The following is a 23,366-nucleotide window of genomic DNA, read 5'->3' on the forward strand; positions in this document are numbered from 1 at the left end:
TTACAGCTTTATGTAGCTGTAATATGACAGCAGTTATTTCTGAGAGTTAACATGGTATTTCATATAGATACTCGTAATTTGTGCTTATTGTAACACCCAAGAGGTTTTTACCTGTGCACCTATTACCAGGATGGGGTGGGTTTCACTAGGAACAGAGCATCTACTTGAACTCAGTCCCTTATAACCCAGATTACAATTTAGGCCTTGCTCTGTGATTTCAGAGGTCCTCAGCCATGGGAGTTTGGTGGAAAATAGCAATGCTCAGTTAGCCTCAGAATAAAAGTGTTCATATTCCCATCTGTGAAGTTTTTGGCATTTTTGTCTGGAGTAACTATTGTTTTTTTCCCCTGCACAGAAAACATCACACTGCTTTTGAAGCAAACTCATCTGAAAAAGAACTCTTTTATGCAAAATAATACCTCTGAGAAACATTCATCCATACCAGAGCTCCTGAAGCTAAAAGTGAGTCTGCTTAAAATGCTTACTTGAAGGACATCCCACAGTGATACATGAATGTGCAATGGTGGTTTTGAAAAACAGCATATGGAAATAAGTTTCCTTAAGAGAACAGCTGATAAAAACTAGGACTGAAACTCTATGTTCTGCCTGCTGCCTATATTTGAAGGTCACCTGTAAACTGGGTTGAGGAACTTGTTCTTTTATCTGTCCATACCAAATGTACACATATTTCAGAGAAGGTAGAGGTGTTCCTATCCATGTGCTGGATAGGATGGCTCTGTTTTGTACCAGTTGTCCCAGAAGGATGGGCACTTCAGAGATGGCCAGTGGCAGCATATTCCTCAGTGAACCATTAGTTTTAAAATTCAGTATATTGAGACTTCCTGAAGCGCCTTGCAGAGCTGAGATCATTCTAGGCTGCCTCAGCTTCACTTGAGGAGGAGGTAGGGAGGAGTTCTCCAAGGCACAGATAGGGATTAGATGCCTCTGCCCTGCTGAAAATCCGTGGGACTGTGCCCTCCTAATTGGCATTTAGCAGCATGACTAACTGGGTTACTGCTGTGCCTAAGGAGCTGTACCAACACCAGTGTGGCTGGAGTCAAGTCCCCACATGCTCCTCTGCCCCCAGATGTCTCACAACAGCAGAATGGCTTCTGAGATTAAGCACCAGTATTGATTCATGGAGTTCCCTCACCAGTTTTGGGTTTGGCAATGCCTCATTTGAATAAAATGCTTCTTAGCCCATGCATTCATGACTGCACTAATAGCATGCATGCACTTTAGTCTATTGCTCCATATGAGAAATAGCATTTAAAAGTCCTTTTAAAAAATACAGCAGTATGCACTGTTGTTGCTGTGTAATATATCTGTAACAATAATATGATGAGCCTCAGTGTGACAGGTACTTAAGGGCATAAAGCTGAAAATAATTCTTCCCATAAGAGCCTGATAATGTAAATAATGATGTCAGACAAGAGGAAAGCCCATAATAGCAAAGGACTATAATTTTACATGGGTCGGCAGATGAGGAAGCTCTGACTTCTGGCCAAGTCCCTTTCCTGTGCTGCAGTAGATGACCAGGTGGTGTCTGAAAGGCTAAACCTGTTGTGCAAGGTAGATTTATTTGGTCTCTGAGAAGATTAATTAGTAAACAGGTAAGTCAAATGGAGTATTGCTGTCTAAGTGTGCTGGGCAGGGGAAATGACATGTTAAGGTTTGCAAGGTTTATTAGATCCAGCTGGGTCTGCCAGAAGTTCAGACAATGATTGTCACAAGCTGTTCTATTGGGGACCTTTTGAATGAACTAAATATATATATGTATATATATTAAAAATCTTAGTCCTAAGGAGAGACAGAAAGGGACAGCTAGACTCTTTAAAGCTTGCCTTTTATAATTCTGTCATCTAACTGGTGTTTGTGCATTTGTCTTCCTTTTTTCAAAATGTCCATTGAAGATCTCTTGCCTCCGGGATCTGACAGCACTTCTTTGTGACTATGAGAGCTTTAAGTCCATGCAGCAGCTCTGCCACCTCCCTGAGGTTCCCTTTGGGGAGCTGTGTGAGCAAGGCCAGACTCAGGAGCAGCTCCTCCATGCTGCTGAGCTGAGCAGCCAGCTTGTGACCAGTGTGCTAAGTCACAGGAGGATCTCCCAGGAGCTCCAAAATGTACTCATTGGGGATGCCACAGACATCCAGGCACAGCTGAAGTGGTGAGGCTCTCTCTCTGAGCTAGACTGTTTTAGTATTCTGTTTATGAAATGACTTCTTGCCTTCTTTTTATATTCTCAGTTTTGTTTGTTGTTTTGTTTTTCCAATTCAGGCTTCAAGAAAATGTACCAGAAATTGCTTTCTTTCAAGAGATTCCTCAGTATATGGCTACTTTGAATTCCATGTTGAACATCACGGAGGGTTTAACAGACTCAAGCAAGCAAGGTACTCTTCTGTATTTTCTTTACAATGTTGGTAAACATCACCACTGGTACCACACTTTCTGCTGGAAATGTCAGAATTGTCTAGCTGCCAGGAAGAATTGGTATTCATGAAATAACCATACACCATGACTTTGGGGTCCTTTATCTGGGGTACTTCTAGAGCCTGCTCAAGACCACACTTTGTTTACAAAAAAGCACCAAGTCTTTCCATCAGAGCAAATTTTGCTATCCTGAGATGTCCTGATAACTTCAGCCCACAAACCAGACTGTAAAGCATAGGAAGTGATGACTGTATGTTCCAAGTTTTTTTGGATTTTTTTCTTATCAGCAGTGAGGTACCACACTCCCATACGTCACATAAAGTCTTCTCCGTGTGCTTGATTTGCTGTGTGTCTGGAGAAAGCTGTAATATCAATTGTTCTTTGACTGTTATTCCAGAAAAGTTGAAAGATGTGTTTAAAAATGTGGACCAGCTCAAAGAGGACCTCAGAAACACAACAGGAATGTCCACAGCCAGCATTGATGCTCTTCTGGAAGCATCTTTACCAGAAAACAGCAGTCAGGTAAGTTTGCTGTTATCCTTTTGGGAGGTCCTGTTGCTTTCTACTGCTCAGACCATTAAAACTATAATTTGTTACTGAATGCAGCTGAGCAGGTCACTGGGTGTGTGACAGCACAGGTGACCCCCAGGGATAGACAGCAGAGCATGTTATGGATTGGAGTAGCCACCAGGAATGCAGTAGGAGCATCACTGGTGTCAGCCCAGCCACTGGAAACTGGGAGCCATATGGTCCCTTTGGCTGTCACCAGGTCAGCAGCCAGGCACTGCCTGGAGAGGGATGGCTCTGATCTGGAGCAGGGCACAACTCTCTGGGACACACTAATGGGGGCTGAGCAGGGTCTTCAGTTGGTCCTGGTCACTGAGAAGTTGTCCCAGTCCAGGTGAAAAAGCACATTTATAACCACAATGTGTAAGAGCACTCAGGGTCCAAAAATACCCTCCCAGAATGAGAGATGAGCTTGCCTTCCTCAGCCTTCTGCTCCTGCAAGCACAGCTCCAGCTGCTTTTCCCCTTCCCAGCCATCTTGTCTGGACTGGGCCCCAGAGAACGTGCTCTTTTCCAAACTTCACATGCATCAGTCAATGAGAAATTGAAGCCACAAAAGCTTTTACTACTGTGCAAGCTGGGTAGTAAAACACAGTCCTTAGGATTTGTCCCCGGGAGCAGGAGTAATGGGCAGGCATTTTCTGGTTCTTGGCTTGTTGAAATATGGCACTGTGGAAAGAACAACAGCCAGGCAGGATTCATCCAGGCATGGTGGAGCGTGCAGTGCACCCCTAACACTTCTCTTTTCCCTTTGTGCACACCCAGCTCCTCTCTCAGGTGCTGCAGCTGGAGTCCTGCAGCGCCCGGCCCGAGGACCCACAGCTGCAAGTGGTGGTGCAGGAGCTGTGCAGCCTCCCTCTGCCAGAGAGGACTCGCAGGACCTACCTCCTTGGGGTCACCCTGTTGAGACACTTGGACATTTACAATTTCTTATACAAGGTTAGTGCTGGATTTTTAGAGTGGTTTCTACAGTCTTTGCTGCACATGGTGGCTGAAAGGTTATAAAATATCATTGCAGTGGCCAGAAGCTATACTGATTTACACAAGCCAAAGATCAGGCTTTGCTCATGCAGCAATTTTTATTGCATATCCATGCTGTGACAGCATGGATAAAAATGAGAATCCCAGCTGGTGTAAAGCAGCAAACCTCATTTAAAGGCACTGGACCTACTTTAAATGCCTCCCTATCTGCTAGTATCCTTTATGTGCTGTTACAACCTCTTGAACACTCCCAGCTGACCCAAAAATAAGGTACTGAGCTAAATTTTTTGATTCCTTGAAAAGGGAAGCCTTGGAAAAAGTCCTGTAAAATATCTTCTCCCTATCTATTTGGAACTAGAAAGTTACTAAATTATTCAAATTTCCACCCCCCCAGGTATAGAAACAGCATCTAAGAAAACATTCACGGAGAAGTTTTTATTTAAAAATACAGGAGTGATCCTGTCCAAAAAAAAAGTTGTTAAATGATAATGCCAATGAATTTGGGCTCAGGTCAAAAGTCACTCGTAGTGTTTGACACCTGTGCTGTGTGAAATGAGAGATTTGATCATATCCCAGCCAGTACATGACACATATTTCCCAACTGTAGGTGTTTGGAAACACACTGTTAGATTATGTAATGTTCAGGGGAATGGTTTGCAAAAGTGCTTGGGGATTTAGGAATACAAATCCCATTCATTTCCCATGGGACACCCACTGTGTAAAACCTCCTTGCAGTTTTGAAAATCCCACCGTGCTCATGTTTGAGTTAACACAATATGGGTGTGTGCATGCCTGTGCACACAGATTCCTGCTCATCATAATTGATTTCCTTCCTGCCTCCTGCAGATGTTTTTCCCCAAGGAACTTCAGAAACCCATGGACAAGATGTTAGGCCTTCTGACAAAAATGGAATATTTCAGACACCAGGTTGAATCTGGCATTGATCCATTGCTACAAGCTATTCATTCCCTGAAAAAGCTCCAAAAGTCCAGGAAAATGCCACTGACTAAGGTACGTGTAGTCTGCATGTGCTTTTGAGGCAAAATGCCACTGAAATGGTTTCCACAGTAATTTCTTACCCTAGAAGCCACAGGTGCATTAAACCATAGATTCTGTTTCAAAGCAACAGTGTTCTGAGTAAAAGCTCTATCAAACTTATCTCTGGAAGTGTTCAAGGCCAGGGTGGAGGGGGCTTCTGGCAGGTGTCCCTGCCCATGGCAGGAGGTTGGAATGAGCTTTGGGGTCTCTTCCAACCCAAACCATTCTGTGATTCTATGTTGCCTTCCTAGGAGAGTTTTGATTTGGAGCAGCGGGACCATCATGTGTTCATGAGTGGGGAACACATGCTGTGGGAGAAACACTTGGAGCAAGAATGTCTTAAAGGAGAGAGGATTTCCAGCAAAGTACTGGAAGGATCAGCTGGTGAAAACAGCTGGAGAACTGTCCACTAAAGGCAAACCCACCAAAGTCAGCAGCAAAAAACTGCCTTAGCTTTAGTGTGCATTAGATCACACCCTAAGCCTCGAGACTGCCCAAAACATTCAGTACAAACCCATTACTGCTCTGGCAGCTGCAGTAACTCCAGGATGCACTGCCTTCATCCAGCACAGTGTCCAGTCCATCTCTGATCCATAGTCCAGGAGAGCACAAGTGACAGGAATCGTTCCTGGTCATCATTCTGCCTGCACATTGCAGAGCCACGTGCAGCCATGGACTAGATGGGGACAGTGATGTGCATATCCATGTGACAAATCTGTGTTGTAACCCAGGTGTGTGAATGTCACCAGGCACACATTATAGGGAATTTCTCTGCACACATTGTAGGCACTTCCCACACTGGCTGTCTTACCTGGAAATAAATGTGCCACCTTTGTCATAACCAAAAAATGCATGATTTCCACCGAAAGTTCCTATTTTTGTAAATGCAAACCTCTGATAGGAAAGCAGTATAAAAATGTTCAGTCCTTTCTTCTCATTCTGTTATTTCTCTCCAAGTGGGGTGCTTTCAGCGTGCAGGATTTATTTGTGTTTTGTCTTTTCTGCAGGCGTTATTTAAACCAAACAACTTTGGGATAACACATGGCACTTTTAAATCCATGTCAAAAGTCCTCTGCAACCAGGAGATCACACCCTTGTTTTTTGAGTCTTTGCTTCCAGACTTTGGAGACTCCATAAGCAACAGTTCTCATGCAGAGGATGTCTATGTCCAAAAGCTGATGAGGAAATATGGGATTCCTCAGGATTCCAGTAAGTCTGGCTTTTCCCTAGGGCACAAATGTTTCAGAGCTGAACTCTGCTATTTCCAGACAGATCTAGTGCTGAGCTATTCTCCATATGTCTCTGAGGGCTGTAAGTGCTCATTATTTATGGTAGCTGAAGATCTGCCCTAATTATTGGTGGTTTATTTCCATAAATGTTCAAAGGGAAAACTGCCTGTGCAGCAGAGCAGTGCTTGACACTGCACTGTCTCCCATTTGTTGGTGATCTGGTCCTAGGGCTCGACAGGTCACTGCTTTTTCTTGATGTGTAGTTTTTCTGACTGTACTGACATTATTAGCTCCTCTGAGTTCACCAAACTCCATTTAACCTTCAAGCAGATAATGCTGGCTCTAACAGCGAGACTCTTGTTGTCTTGAGTTCAGCAACAGGAGATCTTGGGGGTGGATTGCTTTTGTCAAGATGCATTAGATCAGTCAGTGAAGAGGGCCCTGAAGTCATTCACTGGCCACAGCAACAAACTGGGTAGATGGGAGAAAAAAACACGGTGGTAGCTTTCTTGTGTCTGGTCTGTTTGTTCTCTGTGCAATTTGTTTGCTTTTCTCCCCTTGCAGCTCCATTTTGCTTATCCTTTTACCTGGACCTGGTCAAGACCCCCACTGGAGCTTTGATTTGGTCTTTCTTAAAACCAATGGTGCTTGGGAAGATCCTTTTCACACCAGATACCCCAGAAACTCGAGCAATCATGGGAAAGGTATGGCTCTGTTCCAGGACATCAGGATACACCCACTACAAAGGGTTGTAATTTATCTAGCGCAGGCTTGTTTCCCTGGGAAGCAGAGGGCTGCTTTCTCACTGTTTGGAGTATTAATCAAATTATCTTTCCCTATTTGCCTTGCTGGCCATATGAGTCATCTTTTGTCTTTGGTTGAATCTTTCCTCCAGAAGCTGCTGTTGATCTAATATTTATAGGACAATTGTTTAAGGCCTTCAGTTTATGACGTTTCACCCCCATATTTTCAGCCAGCGGGAGAGATGTGTCTCCCAGGACAAATGCTGCAACCAGTGCTTGTTCACAGGCAGACCAGAGGCAGAAGGAAAGCAGATATTCAAGACATTCTCTAAATAAATATAATAGTACTTGCATAAATTCAGTGTGTTAAAAGGCATTTTGCCAAACCATGAGAGGATACTAGGAAAAATCCTAAGGAAAACAAATTTGGTCTCAACTGTTTTATTGATTTATTTATTGGTTAAAATCTGTAAGATAATAAATAAATTAATCCTTTCATGTTGGGGGCTTCTTTTGTAGTCGAATGCAACCCTGGAGCAGATGGCTGAGTTAGCCCTGAAGTCCCAGGAGTGGCTGGACCAGTCTCCTGTCATCATGAATTCACTGACTAAGTTAAACCAGACAGTTCCAATGATCAAGGTATGGCTTCCTACCTCCCCTCTGTCTCTTGCCAGGAGGGAACTGGGAGGATGGATTTATTCACTGAAGTAAACTGGGGTTCCAGGGACATTTTAGTCAGCAGGACTTCACAGTTTCTGTGCCTGCCTGTTCCCTTAAAAGAGATGCTCCTGACTCACCTTTCCCTGCAAATTCTCTTTCTCTAATGAACTGTTTGTAATATGCTCCCTGACCCTGGCCATGCTGGGGCCTGCTGGAGGGCTAAGATGAGCAGGGAACACTCTTCAGTTTGTAAATTAACTTTCTGCTTGATGGAGTGATCCAGCCAGCCAAGACCAGGCAAGAAATGACTTTTTCAGAAAATGAAACAGTATCTATAATAAGCATGTAGTTCTGGGTACACACATAAGAGCTAGAAGATGTTTTGTACCTCACTGGATGTAAATAAAATTTCTCTTTCCCCCTCCTAAGAAGCCTAGCCTTGCTTGGATACAGAAAGCAGTAGACTGTAACGTTACACACACTTGTTTCCCATTCTCTGTAGTAAAAATTGTCTCCTTTTCTTGCAAAAAATGTGATCCTTGGAACGCAAAAGCATTAGCAGTTAATTTTGGGAGCTGGAATTCATTCTAATTGCCATGGCACCAAGAGAAAATCCAGAGTGGAATATGCAAAAGTGAAATTAAATATTTTCTGCTGATTGCAGTCATTGGTGGAATAATGAAGTATTCAGCCAAACCTGAAAACCTGTGTGGATCTCCAAGTTGAGGTTTGGTTGCCTACACGTTTTGCACTGGCTATGTTCACAGGACTTAAAACAGACACAAGGGAAATTTACTTCTAGAATAACTAAAACTATCCATTATTTTTTTTTGATGGGACTCTAGTGTGTGGTGGAGACTGAGTAGGCATCCTTTCTTGACTCAAAGAAGCACTGACGTGGACTCAGAGAGCTCTGTATGACATTCTCATTGCTGGCATTTCCCCATCCCGATGCAGAGTGAAAGGAGTAGGGAGATGGCTGTACAAATGCCCAGCAAAGGCAGCTGCTCTGTTGTAGCTTAGAATTACACAGTGAGTGAGCTCAAGAAGCTTCTGGTCAAACTGATGCTTTGTCTTTCTCTGCTTATTGATAGAACGCCCTGCAGAATCCCTTTGTGCAGGTTTTTATCAAGCTGATGGTGGATTTGGATGCAGCTGAGCTCCTGAGTCAGATAAATGAACTGGGTAAGTGTGTCCATGATGTGCTGCCCTCTTCCTTACTTGTTCTTTTGGTCTGGGAGCTCCAGAGTCAGCCAGCTGCAGCCATCCCCTAGTCTGCTCTTCTCTGGCCCATGTTGGAGGCTCCAGGGCAAGGCAGTCCCAGCTGTGATCCAGAAATCTTCCAGGGAAAAGAGTCTTAGAGAGCAAAGCGCTGGTGTGAAGAGATGTTTCTCCTGGGTGGAGGGATTGGAGGCTCTGCCGCGGTGTGTGGCCACTGGAGGACACTGTTTAGCCGTAATTATGACTTCAAATGAGCTACCTGGGACTCTGCTGGAAAGTGTTGTGGAGAGCTCCCTTGCATCGCAGCGAGGTTCAGATGAAAAGTTCTCCAGAGCAGAAAAGCCAGAGATCAGATAAATGAACCCTGGCTGATGGAGCCAAGAGGCATCAGTGCAGGAGATGCTGTGCTGCAGTTTGCTGTCCTCTGGTGGGCCTGCAAGGCCCTCCAGGGTGACATTTGCTGCTGTGCACTGTGAGAATCACCAGCAACACTGGTGGTGGTACATCCCCTGTGAGTGCACAGCATGGGGATCACAGTCCCCAGGCATGTCACCATAAATCTGGACTGTGCCAGCGAAGCCCAGCAGCAGCCAAGAGTGATTATGGTCTGTTGCAGTCATTTACATCCAGTTGGTGATGACCCCTGTGTTATTCATGAGCAACAACTCCTGCCTTAACTCCCCATAAAGCCACGATGCCTGCAGCAGCTGTTCCATATTAGTTACCTTGCATTATGCAGCCACCTTTGAAACCTGCCAGAAATGCTGCCAAACAGCAGCATCTTTATTAACTGCAGCATCAGGTTCAGTCCACACATCAGCACAGCACACACAGCTCTGCCTTGATGTGCTTGGATAAAGCATGTCCTCCCCTGAGACACAGCAGCTCAACAGGCGAGTTGATTACATCCTAAACCAGAGGGTGTGGAAGGAATGGTGAGCACCATGTGCATGACTAAAGCCTCAGCAGGTTAGTGGGGACTTCTGATTTGGGATGGCTGTCACATCCCATTGCTGGCATCCTCCCAAAGACAAACTCACGAGCATATTACAAATGATTAACATAAAAACTGGGTCAACAGCATGCCTTCATTGCATTGCTGAGTGCAGAAATGTATTTCACACTTCATATTTAGCATGATGGATTTTGGTTTGTTTTCTTTCCTCCTTTCTGGTGTCATCATCAGCGTGAAGGAGTGGAATGATGGAGTGGGTTTTTTGCTGGGTGTAGTGATGCTGGAAGGTTTATTTGTGGGTTTTTCCCTAGATGATATCCGGCTGGAATTGCAGAACAACGCCGACGTCGTCGACCAGCTGAACACTTTGGCTGCCCTGGCTGTGAACGTGTCCTCCTGTGTCTCCTTCAACCGCATTCGGGCAGTGCAGGACTTGGACGAGATGGAAGCGGTGGCTAAGGAGCTCTTCCTGAAGAACGAGCTGTTTGCAAGTATGTGACAGTCCCAAATCCCCCTGACAATTAAATTTCACCTGATAAGGTGTGGGAATACAACATAAGATATTTGGCTTTTCACCAGCAACTGTTGTGGTCACGGCTCCCACCACACTGCAGTTGATTTGGAGCAAGTGTGTGTGGGACCTGCACATTGAGACCTCCTTTTCATACCTCCTCTTCCCTTACACCTCCCCTGTCTGTGGTCAGCTGGTGATTTCTCTTGGTTAATTCTCAGTTTGAATAAAATCCCACTGCCCCAAGGTGATCTTTGTGCAGCCATTTCCTTTCAAGCTGCAATGGGAAAAGGTGCTTTAATCAGCAAAGGTATCACAGAATCATTCAGGTTGGAAAAGACCTTTAAGATCCTCAAGTCCAAATGTAAGACAATTCCATTTATTAGAAGGTCATAAATCACTTGAGATATTCCAGCCAAGCACCATAATGGTGTACTGGGTCTTCTAAGTCATACTTTTCACTTTTGTGGGATTGGATTGTAGGATCAGACTGCAGAGAGGGGTAGAGGGCGCAGGAAATAGGAACTTATATTTGTATAATTAATACATCTTAATATTTAAAGAAGGCCTTCAATTAGGATTCACTGATAAATCCTGTGACCCTTTTGGTTTTGTGCTTCATAATTGAGGGGTAGATAGGAACTTCTCTTGGAACTTCAAACCCTGGTAATTTTTGTCCTTTCCCATAGTAGCAGTTTTCTTCTCTGTTTGTCCTCTATTCTATCATATGTTTTATATATAGCATAATCAGGAAAAATGTTCTGGATAGAAAAATTTCTGTGAGGAAACCTTGTAAAAATGAGGAGTTCCTATGTGTCTGTGTGTGCTGTCGACTCCAAAGGAAAGCCTTTTCCCTTTCTTTTCCCAGGTATCATTTTCAAGCTGCCTTCAAGGCCTGGACACTCAGCTCATGGGGGCCTGTCCCTCCCTCCTGTGCTCAACTACACCATCCGAATGAGCAGCAGGATAACTCAAACCACCAACAGGATCCGGGAGCGCATCTGGACCGTGGGCCCGCACAACTCCACCTCCCAGAGCCAGATCTACAGCCGGGCCTTCATTTACCTCCAGGACAGCATTGAAAGGGCCATTATTGAGCTGCAGACTGGCAAGAAACCAGAGGAAATAGCTGTTCAGGTCCAGGCCATGCCTTACCCCTGCTACAACAAGGATATGTAAGTTTGGGTGGCTTTTGCCTTCATGTTTTGTGTCAACTCATCTTGTCAGACTGGTGGAGTTCACCGTTCCTTAAATACCACACTCACATAGGATAAAAAGAATTGAATTCTGTTCCGTTGGGTTTTTTTCTCAAGGGGTTGGTCAAAAAAGGGAAATTTTGACCCTAAGGTTTAGTTTGCCTAATCTTTTGGTTTTGGTGCTCTTTTTATACCTGGATTGTGGTGGTAACTGTAGGTTTTACAGCAGGTAAAACTCCCTGTCTCTGTTTTACTACACAGAGGGGGTTGAGAGTTGGCAGAACTTGGGTTAAATACGAGTCTTGTCTTGTTCTGCAGGTGTTCCCATGCAGACAAAGCAGCAGAACTTAGAAAATTGATTTTTTTGGGGGGAAAAAAAGGGTGCCTAGGTTTATGAGCTTTACAGTAGCCAAACTGGGTGGAAAACTCACAGGGAAGGGATTTCCAGGTCCATCAGGGAGCACTGGAGGATGTTCAGCAAGAAGTTTTGATAGATGTGAGGATCACTGTGCCCTGACTGAGGGTCTCCCTTGGAGCAAAGGGATAGGCTGGACCTAGGAACTTTTCCACTTGCTTTTGGATTTCCCTTCCCAGCCCAGGTTCAGAAGGATGTGTTTGCTCAATTATTAAAATACCTCAAGGCTTTGGATTTGCATCCAGCTGAAGTCATCACAAAATATCTGCTTATTGATTGCTATTGCACTATTATCATCCTGGAGAGAAAAGGGGGGACTATATATATATATAGATATAGATATAGATACAGATATAAACCAGTACACAAGAGGTGTTGGGCTATGCTGAATTTTTAGGACCCTTTCTTGGATTTTTTAAATAAGGCTTTGTTTGCATGGAATCATTTCCTAAAATGCTGGTTTATAGGAAATTTTCAGTTTTACAGGTAAAAAAAGTTTGAAAACAAATGTAGTGTTCATTTCTCACTGTTATTGTACATTATTCCAGGAATAACACTGATTATGGGGGTTTAAGTCAGGTTTAGAAATTAAGGAGGAAAACATAAACCCTGGAGATGCAGCGAAGGGGATCCCCTGCTATAAAATCTTGCTTTCCATGTAAAAAGGAATTTTTTTTGTTGGCCATTGGTTTTGTTTTGTTTTTTTTTTTTTCTTCACACATTTGTCACTGGGAGAAGGTTTTAACTAAAATGAGGAGCCAAGAAATGTGTCCTGGGTCTGCCTGTCCTGTGGGGTGCTAGGACAGACAACCTGTAGGAAAGCACCCACATCCAGACTCCAACACCAGAAATTTGGCCTGATCATGAAATTTGGCCATTATATCTGTGAACAGAAGTGGGAATTATGGCTGGTTGCTGTGATGTTTCCAAATGGAATGCAGCCCATCAGAGAGCCAGGAGATGCCACTGCCCGTGGTGCTTTCTGCTCCTGCCAGTGGTGCTGCTGAGCAAGGAAAACCCTCTGCAACGTAAAAAAAAAAAAAAAAAATCTGAGCAGTCAGGAGTTTGATGAATAGAAAATCCAATGCAATGGCAAAGGAGTCTTTTTTTTTGTAATTATTAATTTTACTCCACATTTTGAAATATAAGCATGTCTTTTCCTGTGCCAGAGTATTGTTCTGAAAAATATATTCTTGTATAAAGCCTTAATCCCCAGAACATTTTGTATGCAGCTAAAGCCTGCTTTTGCCTTTTACAGGTTCTTAACCAGCGTGACCTACTCTCTTCCATTTGCTCTGATGGCTGCCTGGGTGCTGTTTATAGCTGATTTTGTTAAAACACTTGTTCAGGAGAAAGATCTGAGGCTTTATGAGGTACGGGGAAACTTTCTGGGGCGTGCAGAATTATAAACAGATTTTCCTTATTCGTGGTTAGTGTGTCTGATGTTCAGTATTAAATGGAGCAAAACAATCATTAAGGAAAATATTCCAGATACCTATTGTTTGACCTGCAGTGTGTGAATTATGCCATTATAACCAAGCTCAAAGCCATGGAAATGCAGGGTGTTTGCCCTTCAAGTGGAGGGAATATTGCTTTGCAATGCTGAACACAGGAAACATGGGCATCTCACAAAATTACAGGGTTTCTGAAGATTTAAAGCTCTCTAAAAATTGACTTTGAGTCATACCTACTGGGGACAAAGACATGAAAAGTGACTTATTTCCTATCCTTGAAGTTATTATACTTAATATTTCAGAAGGTGCTACATATTACATCAGCTCCTCTGAAATGAAGTTCTTCATTCAGGTTGCCTGTTGGAAAAGAAATGACATTGAGACATTGGGAATTTATTAAATTAACTCAGGTTTTCAGTGTGATCACTGTCAACAGAGATGAACAGCAAAGAACTTTTGTCAAACTAAGCTTCAGCAAGCAACAAAAGCTCTGAGCAGATTTGTTTTTTATCCAACACCATGGAAACAAATACCGATTCACCAAAAACACTTCCAAGAAAGGACACTCTGACCTGTGATGAGATGGAAAATGAATGAACCCCAGTGTGTGCTCCCTGGCAGCCCCCTACTCTAATTTAGGCAACTATTTTCACTGTCTCCAAGGACCAGGGCATCACTAATCTTTTTAACTGTGTAATAATCCACAAGAAGACACCACCACCTATAGTTTCTTCTGGATTTATCAATACAAATTTACAGTTTTATGCAAGTGTGGGGAATTAATCATCAGCTAATATAAATTAATATTTCTTCCTCCTAACCATAGTAATTTAGCTGTTATTTTTTGTCTTGGGGTTGTGTGAGAAAGGTCTGATTTCAAAGACATTTGAGAGCTTTTAGTCTTAAGCCACTGGATCAATTATCATTATTTTAAAGAAACAATCAAAAGGCTTTAGAAAACGTACAAATCTAAGGCTAGAAGCTGCTTTGGACCCTGTGGGCCATGACATTTGATCCTTGCAGGTCTTGTCTGGGCTGTTCTTTTCCAACAGACTGCTTTGCAAACCTTGGGCATTCCTGAAATGGGAGTGCGTGGTTTGTCCCTGGATAGAACGAGCATGATCTGGTTGCAGGCCCTGTCCACGAGCTGGAAAAAGAAATCATTCAATATCAGCAAAAAGATCTCTTCATTTCTCTCAAATGCCACTTGTGATTGGTTTTTTTATCTTCCTCTCTGCAGTACATGAAGATGATGGGTGTCAATGCCAGCAGCCATTTCATTGCCTGGTTCATCGAGTGTGCCATCTTCCTCCTGATTACTGTCACCTTCCTCATTGTTGTTCTGAAAGTGGGTGAGATCCTTCCCAAAACAGACACAGCACTCCTGTTCCTGTACCTGATGGACTACAGCCTGTCCATCATAGCCATGAGCTACTTCATCAGTGTTTTCTTCAACAACACCAACATCGCGGCCTTGGTGGGCAGCCTCGTGTACATCCTCACCTTCTTCCCCTTCATCGTGCTGCTCGTCATCGAGAACCACCTGAGCTTCTCTGTCAAGAGCCTCCTGGTGAGTTCTGCTTCTCCATATTCCCAGGCATTGTGTGGAGGCAAGGACCTCACTACACTGCAGTACACTCTTACTGTACCTCGTGTCCCAGACACAAGGGAGTTGGGTGCCTTTCTGAATTCCATCAGTGGGTGGTGACAGGCAGGGTAGGAGAGTTGGCCATGGCCCTTTTGAGGGACACCTGGAATTAGCTGTGTCCCCTGACTGAAGGCTCTCCTTGTGGAATTTTAGTGAGTTCCCACCTGCCAGCTGAATCACAGTAGTTTGAGCTATGTACTTTCCCCTTTGGAATTGCAAAGGAAAATGGGCTGCTTTCACCCTCTCTGAAGAAGCAGGCTGTCTCAGTGAGGGGGTTGGGTAGCAGGGCTGGCTCTATTCATTGCTGCCTCAGATCATCCTCTGGCTTCCTGTGTCTCAAATTCCTACACATGGGAGTAGATTCTTGTTTCTTACCAAGGGGCAGAGTAGGTGGGTGTTAGGTTCCAGAAGCCAGACTTGTCACCAAATTCAGGAAATAACATCTATTAATGCAAGTGGTAAAAGAATTAACCATATGGCTCCCTGAGGTAATTCTCAAGCACTGCTGTATTTCAAAAGCCTAAAATAAAACCCTGTATGAGGGAGGAAGCTGCGTCCTGGGTATGGAAGCAAAAGAAAGTCAAGCCCTAAGGAAACATTTCAGCCTGTCACCAGGTAACACTTCCCATCACAGGCCTGGTTCAGTGCTCCTTGTGACTGCTGAGAAAAAAACAAACCCAACACTCATTTTTCTGGCTATTGGAATAACCCAATGAGGTACCTGATTGGTTGACTGACCTGACTTCTTTTTGAGACTAATTCAAATGTTTCTTGTTTTCAATTTTGTTTATCCCCCAGAGTCTGTTGTCTCCAACTGCCTTCAGTTATGCAAGTCAATACATTGCTCGCTACGAGGCACAGGGCATAGGTGAGTTTATGGCTGACAAAGCCAGGCTTTGAGCTCTGCTGGGGGTGGTATTTCACTGGCTGAGATGGGTTCTGATTGTATTTCTCAATTCCTCTCTGCAGGACTGCAGTGGGACAACATGTACAGGTCCCCAATGATTGGAGATAACACTTCCTTTGGCTGGATGTGCTGGCTCATTCTGATAGACTCCTTCATTTACTTCATCCTGGGGTGGTACATAAGGAATGTTTTCCCAGGTAAGGATGCAAAGCATTGAGGGTGGTGCTTTAGCATCTCTTTTGGAGAACAGTGAACACAGGGCTGGCTGAGGCAGTGAGACAGTGCACACACTCTGTCCCAGACCAAAGGGAGCATGACTTTGTGGGTGTCTGAGCCTATTAATGGCACTGAGAGAGAGCAGAGCAAGGGAGAATTAGGGTTTCTCAGCCTGTCACATGGGGAGGTGGGTCTCCTGAAGAACCTGAAGCCAAGGACACAGGAGGGTGTGACTGCAGTCTGGTGGGTGAGAATGGAGCATGTTAGACTGCATTTGTCAGCTGAGTGATTTCGAGCTGTGTTACTTACATCATTTGGTTTCAAAAAGTAATTCCTGCCTTGGGCAAGAGCCAGTACATTTGTCTTTTGCTTTTCTTCCCCACCTAATGAAGCAGTCCACTGGCATACAGAAATGTACCCAGTGGAAAATGTAAAGTTCTCCTGCCCTCCAGCTATGGAGTTATTCAGAATAACAAATTAGTGAGTGCTTCCTATTGTGCCAATCAGAAAAAGTCTTTAACAAGTCCTGGTAGTGCATGAGCATATCAAGAAATCTCTGTAAAGTTAATTTTTGCTATTTTGAGTGCACCCCAACAGTGGCACTTCCTGAGGAACAGATAGCTGAACAAGACTCCTGTTCCTGCAGGTAGATATGGCATGGCTGCTCCCTGGTACTTCCCACTGCTTCCATCTTACTGGATTGAATACAACAGCTACCTGCCCTTCTGGAATGAGAAACAAAGAGGCCTGCTCTTCTCCAAGCTGATGTTAAGGAAAGAAGTCACCCTCCCCAACAAGATATGTATGTGGATACTAGAAGGGGCAGCAATAATAACTTATATTTTGGGTAAACAAAGCCAAATTTGTAAAGGGGCACCATACACAGAAAACACCATTGATTGCTATTTTGAAGCACAGGAAAAATTGAAAGCTGGTACTCACATGAATGGAGATCTGGCCCTTAAATTATCTTTGTTCTTCCTATTTGTTGTGGAGAGCCAGTACTGATTTTCACGCTCACATTCGTGTGTGTTGTAGTTGGGCAGTTACCTTCCATGCTTGTCTCTCTGTGTAGAAATACACTTCTGTTTGGGCATGCAAATATAGGTCTCCACTTGGCAAAGGGGACGTGTGCTTCTTTGCTTATCTCTTTAAATATTTAGCCTGTAAAATATTGAGATCACACATAAAAGCTTGCTGGTTCCACCTAACTGAAAATAACTCTGTAGTTTTGCTTCATGTCCTTTAATTATCTGTGCTTGTTTAGTATAAATAAACTTAGGTGCTCTGAAGCACCTGAATATGAGACCTTTTCAGAAGTGATTAATGCCTGTTGTCAGGAGTTATTAGAAGCTTCAGAAGTAAAAAGGTAAAATCCCGGAGAGTTCAAAATGATACAGATCCAGTGACATGTTCTCAATATTCCTGGCTGAAAGGCACTTGCCTTTGCTGTATTTTGGTTTCCTCTGAGATGAGAAAAGTAGCACAACACCTGCTGCACTGCAGTAACTGTCCCTGACCCTTCTCTTTGGTGTCAAAGGTGCCCCCCACCCTCACGTGGAACCGGAGCCCACCGACCTCACCTTGGGAGTCTCCCTCCACGGCATAACAAAGGTTTATGGATCCAAAGCTGCAGTGGACAACCTCAGCCTCAACTTTTATGAAGGGAATATCACTTCCCTGCTGGGACACAATGGAGCTGGGAAAACTACAACCATGTGTGTATCATTTAAAGCAGTTCCTTTTTATCCTGTGCGGTGTGGTTGGGTGAGCAAGAGGGCAAGTGGGGCTGTGCAGCAGTGGGAGACTGAGGAAGGTGCTTCACTAGGCCAAATCCCTCACGTAGTTTTATCTTGCTCATGGATGACCTCAGGACTTCCTTCATCTGTTAGAATTCTTTAGGTTCTAAAAGGTCCTTTTCTGCTTAGGAACATGCTTTTTAATCTGCTGAGATACCTGGGATACACAGCACAGCAGCTGTTCAGGTGTTTTGTTCCTTGGCCTGGGGTTAGGTTGTTCTGGAAGCTGTGGGGAGCTCATGCACACACCTAAGCTGAAGTGATACTAGCAAGAAAACTTAATAAAGATACACTTCAGCTGTACAGACTCATGTGTTGGCTGGAATGGCAGGGGATTAATGCATTGGCCTTTCAGCCTTGCTGTTTATAAATTATTATTTGACTTTTTAGATAACAGCACTAAAACAGACCTGTAGAATTTGATTTCTCCACTGTTATATATATACATATCTCTGAAAGGAACATTAAGCTGATAAATAGAAGCCTCACAAGAGCCAAAATCAGTAAGACAGATGTGTGCTTCACCTCAGCTTATTATCAATTCACCTCATATTCTGTTTGCAAAGTGTAGCAAAGGTGATATGCAGAAAAGTATAAAACCTGCCTGAAACTTAGCACAGGCTTCAAATCCTGAGTAAGGCCACAAGTTACTGCTTTTAAATGATGGTTAAAAGTCCCAAGAGAGAGGAGAAACTCTCTGAAGGTGAAGGGCGGTCTGAGATGCATCTTCTCCCTTTAGTCCCTGCAGGACAGCACCAAAAATGAGCTGTAATGTGCAAGTAGTTATTCTGAGCAGAGGGAGTTTGACTCAGCTCCTGCTTGGTGGGTGATTATTTGCTTGAAGTAGATGAAAGTGCTGCCCACTGTGAGGTGTCTCATCAAGAAGTCCTCTCCCATTTCTCATGAATAATGGCAGTGACATCAGGTCTCCATGCTCTGCAGTGGTTAGTCAGACAAAGAGGTGGTTCTCAGCCTCAGCTGTGGCTACAGTATGAGGCTGTGTGGGCACTCCAGGCAAACCAGAGAATAAGGAGTGACTGCATTCTATGAATTCCCAGTAATTAAACTGGAAGTTAAAGGCATTCCTGAGTGTGTGAGATATGCAGTGGTCTGACCTAGGGAGAGAGAGGCTGCAGCAGGTAAAAGTAGAGGTGAGGAGTAGCCAGGGCGAGCTGGGAGCTTGCCCCTGCAATCCCACAGAGAGGGACAAGGATGTTCATGGATGTTAATTGGCCTCTGCTCTGCCAGAGCATGGCTGGGCAGCAGGACACACAGTGGGCAGTGGTGTCTGGCTGAAAGGAGTGGGAGGGGGATACAAGGAAACCTTGGAAGTGGTGACAGCTGCAAGGCCACATTAAAAAAATTACCCATGGCTTCCTCCTTTTTCTAATTTGCCCTTTCTATTTATTTTTCCTTCAGATCTATTTTGACTGGGTTGTTCCCTACGTCGTCAGGCACGATCTTTGTGTATGGCAAAGACATCAGGACTGACCAGGAGGTGATCAGGAAGAACATGGGGGTGTGCATGCAGCACGACGTGCTCTTCAACTACCTCACCACCAAAGAACACCTGCTGCTCTATGGCTACATCAAAGTCCCTCACTGCAGCAAACAAGAGCTCTACCAAGAAGTGAACAGGTATAAAATTAGCAGGGCAGGAGAAGGGAAGAGAGGGCTGTCAAAATAGTTGTGTGGTGGTGCCAGTGCCCCTGCAAAGCTCAAAATCGTGGATTGGAGGTCTTGTTGCAGCTCCAGCTTAGGGTTCAAATGGTGCCTTGCTCTGACTAGAGGAATATATTGATACCTATACTGTAAGAAAACAGTATCTCTTCTCCAAAGGGTTTACAGGCTGCTGTGGCAATTATTTGGAGATGAATTTATAGGCCTAAGGGTCTACTCCTTGCTGCTTTATAGTTTACCCTGGGAAGAGATTTAATCAACCAGTCAGAAAGATGATGTTGGCTTTATTGGTTCTGCGGAGAAATGAAGCAACCAGAACATCCCAGGGAGTTTGGATCTTGGTGTCTCAGTTGATGGGGTTGAGCCTTTAACCTTGACTTGTCAGATGAAAACTTTGAAAACATCCTCAGAAATGTTTTAGATGAAAATCCCGATGACTGAGCTGCAGGGTGACTCTACACTGTGACCTCTCAGCACAGCAGTCCATACTTGAGCAGGTTTTCATTTCCAGTTACAGTTTTTTCAGGTACTTTCAAATTCCCTGCTTGGAAAAGACGCTTAAAGGACAACTTTTGGGGGTTGTTTTCCCTCTGTTTTCCAGAACTTTGAAGGAGACTGGGCTGTACAGCCATCGTCACAAGCTTGCTGGCACCCTGTCTGGGGGGATGAAGAGGAAGTTATCCATAGCCATTGCTCTCCTGGGGGGATCCAGGGTGGTGATTCTGGATGAACCAACCACGGGGGTGGATCCGTGCTCCCGGAGGAGTATTTGGGAAATCATCTCCAAGAATAAGAAAGGTACTGTGATGAGAGGAGATGTTGCCCAGAGACAAAGGTGATTTGTGTCACTTTACAAAGACGGTACCAGTGGCTTTGAATTGTGGGTTTTGGAGGCCAGAGAGAAAAAATTTTGGGATTTTGCAATTCTGGAGGGCGCATCCTGGTTGGTTTCTGTAAATTCACAGTGTCATTTAAAAAATAACTTCACCATAGAACACAGCTTACAATACTGTAAAATTACTCTCTCTTGTTGCCTTTCATCCAATTTCACTAATAATTACCAAAAAACGCAGTTGATTTTCACCTGATACTCTGTGTCCCCTCATTCAGTGAGGCTTTCACCTGTCTCACTGTTGAGATAAGGACAGATCTGACCAGAATGTGATAAAATAAAATTGCTATAAACCTTCATTGTATTGGTTTAACAATGTGGACTTACTTGCCATGGGTTGATCCAGAGCAAGGGGAAGCTCTGGAACCCCTGCAGTTATATTGATGATATCATTGTGTAGGGGAATACAGAAGTTTTGGAGGAAGAAAAGAAAATAAGCCAAATCCTTCTAAAATCCAGTTTTGCCATAAAACCAGGTGTTCATTCTGTGGTGACTGTGTTTTCCAGGCAGAACCATCATTCTCTCCACACATCACCTGGACGAAGCAGAAGTTCTGAGCGACCGGATTGCCTTCCTCGAGCATGGAGGGCTCAAATGTTGTGGCTCACCTTTCTACCTGAAGGAAACCTTTGGGGATGGCTACCACCTGACCCTTACCAAAAAGAAGGTTTGTGTCTGAGCTGGTCCTAGAGCTCCTGGCAGCTCTGTCTCCAAGGGAATCATCAGGGCTGGTTGAGGGATGGATTGGCAGGAGCTGAGTGATCTCTATGGCCTTGTGAAAACAGGAATGTCACGGCTCTGCTTTGTTGAAAAAGAACAGGGTCTACTTGAAGGTTAAAGGCAAGGATGCAGAATGTGAACTCTGGAGTTCAGAGGAATAAAGCAGATGGAAAGAGCCCATCCATAGTGTCTGGCATGGGGCAAAGTGTTCTGCTTGCAAGGAGTGGGGAACTCTGCTCTTGCTAGCATTTATTAGAATGCTGTTGGTAGCCCCAGCACACAGGTACCATGAGAGACCAACCCCTCTTCCAGACTGCTGGCACTGGAGACAAAGAAAATGAAAAAAGACCCATGAGCAAGCCCCATTTTTCATGGGAAAAAGAGTGAGTTTGTGCTGGCAGCCACGTTAAGCTCTCCGGTGGCCAGCCCAGAGAGCTCTGTTGTACTATGAACCTCTAGCACTGCAAAGTGGTTGATTCAGCCCAACCTAGCGAGGTTTTGGATGGACCAAGATGGCAGACTGTCACACATCCCTTTTTCAAGGGCCAGAAACCCACTTTCATCTGCTTTTGATATTTATCCTGACATGCTGGATAGCTGGACTGAGATCACCAGTTATGCTCTGGGAGAAGATCTGGGCTACGTCCTGCCGGAGGAAGGTTGACCTTGCCACCTTTTCAGTGACCACAGAATGTTTTCCTCCTTTTTCAGAACATGATAGAGGAATGTGACACCACAGCAGTGACCTCCTTGATCCAGTCCTATCTCCCAGAGGCTTATCTCAAGGAGGATATTGGTGGAGAGCTCGTGTATGTACTTCCCCCCTTCAAGTCCACGGTGTCAGGGGCCTACCAGGCCCTTCTCAGAGCCCTGGACACCAGCTTGAATGATCTCCACCTGGGCTGCTACGGGATTTCCAACACAACTGTGGAAGAGGTACAAGCTCAGGAGCTGCTGGATTTGCTGAAATGTCATAAAGACTAATTTCACAGCACTGTGTGGCTGGGCTCTCTGGGCATGTTAGGAATTACATGAGGGTTTCAGGCAGGGAGGAAGGGGTTACACTTAGGTGCACATGAGTGTGTAGATGCATCTATTAATCTATACATATACTAATGCACTGCCTCACCTTGCTGACAGCCTTTTGATGTTTTACCCAGAAAATGAGGCACTGGAGTTAGACTAAGGAGAGAGTAACACAGGCACCTTTCTGCCCATGGGAAATCACTGGTCAAATAAACACATTTAATTGCATCAGAAATAAAAAGTAAATGATGAGCAGTGATGACCCATGTCTTGCAGAAGGGAGGGAGGGGGATTGTTACCTTCCTGCTCAGAATTTCTTGCTTTCTTTTAAGGAGTTTTCCTAAGGCATCAAGAATCAGTTGTACATCATGTTCCATGTGCAGTTGTACATCATGACCCATGTGCCATGACTGCACACTCCCAGCATGGAGGCAGTGGGTTTGTCAGGAGCTCGAGGGTGAATATCCCAGGGAAACAGGTTTGAGTTTCCACTGCTGCAGCAGAACAGAGACAGGAGGTGAAAAGGAGTTGGATAACAAGTTTATACGGAAAAAAAAGTTAATTTCTCTCATGGAGCACAAAGGGAATAGAAAGAGGATTATAGTACATAACTGCTGCACCAAATACAGCTACAAAGCAGGAGAGTGGATTCTGGCAATTGTTTTGGTAAATGGAGTCATTTGGACAAATTTTCCTTTATCTTTTCTTGCTCCATAGGTGTTCCTCAATCTGACAAAAGAGCTAGTGAAGGACCAGCAAGAAGATGCTGCGCTGCCCCATCAGCTGCCTGGAGTCAGTGGTCACACTGGTGGTGACGAAATGTCTGTGAGCACAGACACCTTCACAGAAAGAGACGGTACTCAATCACCTACAGGGTTTATTCCAGATTTACTGCAGATGCAAACACTGACAGATGGACTGATTTGAGCTCCCTGTCTTCTTTCTTTGTTGAAAACCACATTTCACCCAGCCAGGAATCACAAACCCTATAAATCACTGGAAATACAGCACTCATCAGTCCTTTAGATCCCCTGCTTTGGAATAGTCTGAATCGCAGGATAAATTACTAAAGGGGTTT

The 23,366-nt window shown here is 44.3% G+C and overlaps 1 protein-coding gene across 1 annotated transcript in view; it reads left to right on the forward strand.

The window, feature by feature from the left end:
- Positions 1–23,366, forward strand: part of ABCA12 (ATP binding cassette subfamily A member 12) — a 77,891-nt gene that overhangs the window by 30,895 nt on the left and 23,630 nt on the right. Inside the window, exons 12-34 of the mRNA XM_053982680.1 lie at positions 356–462; positions 1,914–2,167; positions 2,278–2,390; positions 2,828–2,952; positions 3,762–3,935; positions 4,824–4,988; positions 6,023–6,224; positions 6,809–6,948; positions 7,507–7,626; positions 8,742–8,832; positions 10,135–10,314; positions 11,203–11,509; positions 13,204–13,318; positions 14,640–14,969; positions 15,846–15,915; positions 16,017–16,151; positions 16,817–16,972; positions 17,711–17,888; positions 19,389–19,607; positions 20,251–20,447; positions 21,049–21,209; positions 21,974–22,198; positions 23,006–23,144. Coding sequence (XP_053838655.1) covers positions 356–462; positions 1,914–2,167; positions 2,278–2,390; positions 2,828–2,952; positions 3,762–3,935; positions 4,824–4,988; positions 6,023–6,224; positions 6,809–6,948; positions 7,507–7,626; positions 8,742–8,832; positions 10,135–10,314; positions 11,203–11,509; positions 13,204–13,318; positions 14,640–14,969; positions 15,846–15,915; positions 16,017–16,151; positions 16,817–16,972; positions 17,711–17,888; positions 19,389–19,607; positions 20,251–20,447; positions 21,049–21,209; positions 21,974–22,198; positions 23,006–23,144 — 3,903 coding nt within the window. The remainder of the gene's footprint in view (positions 1–355; positions 463–1,913; positions 2,168–2,277; positions 2,391–2,827; positions 2,953–3,761; positions 3,936–4,823; positions 4,989–6,022; positions 6,225–6,808; positions 6,949–7,506; positions 7,627–8,741; positions 8,833–10,134; positions 10,315–11,202; positions 11,510–13,203; positions 13,319–14,639; positions 14,970–15,845; positions 15,916–16,016; positions 16,152–16,816; positions 16,973–17,710; positions 17,889–19,388; positions 19,608–20,250; positions 20,448–21,048; positions 21,210–21,973; positions 22,199–23,005; positions 23,145–23,366) is intronic.

This window comes from Vidua macroura, chromosome 7, assembly GCF_024509145.1.
Source record: "Vidua macroura isolate BioBank_ID:100142 chromosome 7, ASM2450914v1, whole genome shotgun sequence".
Lineage (NCBI taxonomy): Eukaryota > Metazoa > Chordata > Aves > Passeriformes > Viduidae > Vidua > Vidua macroura.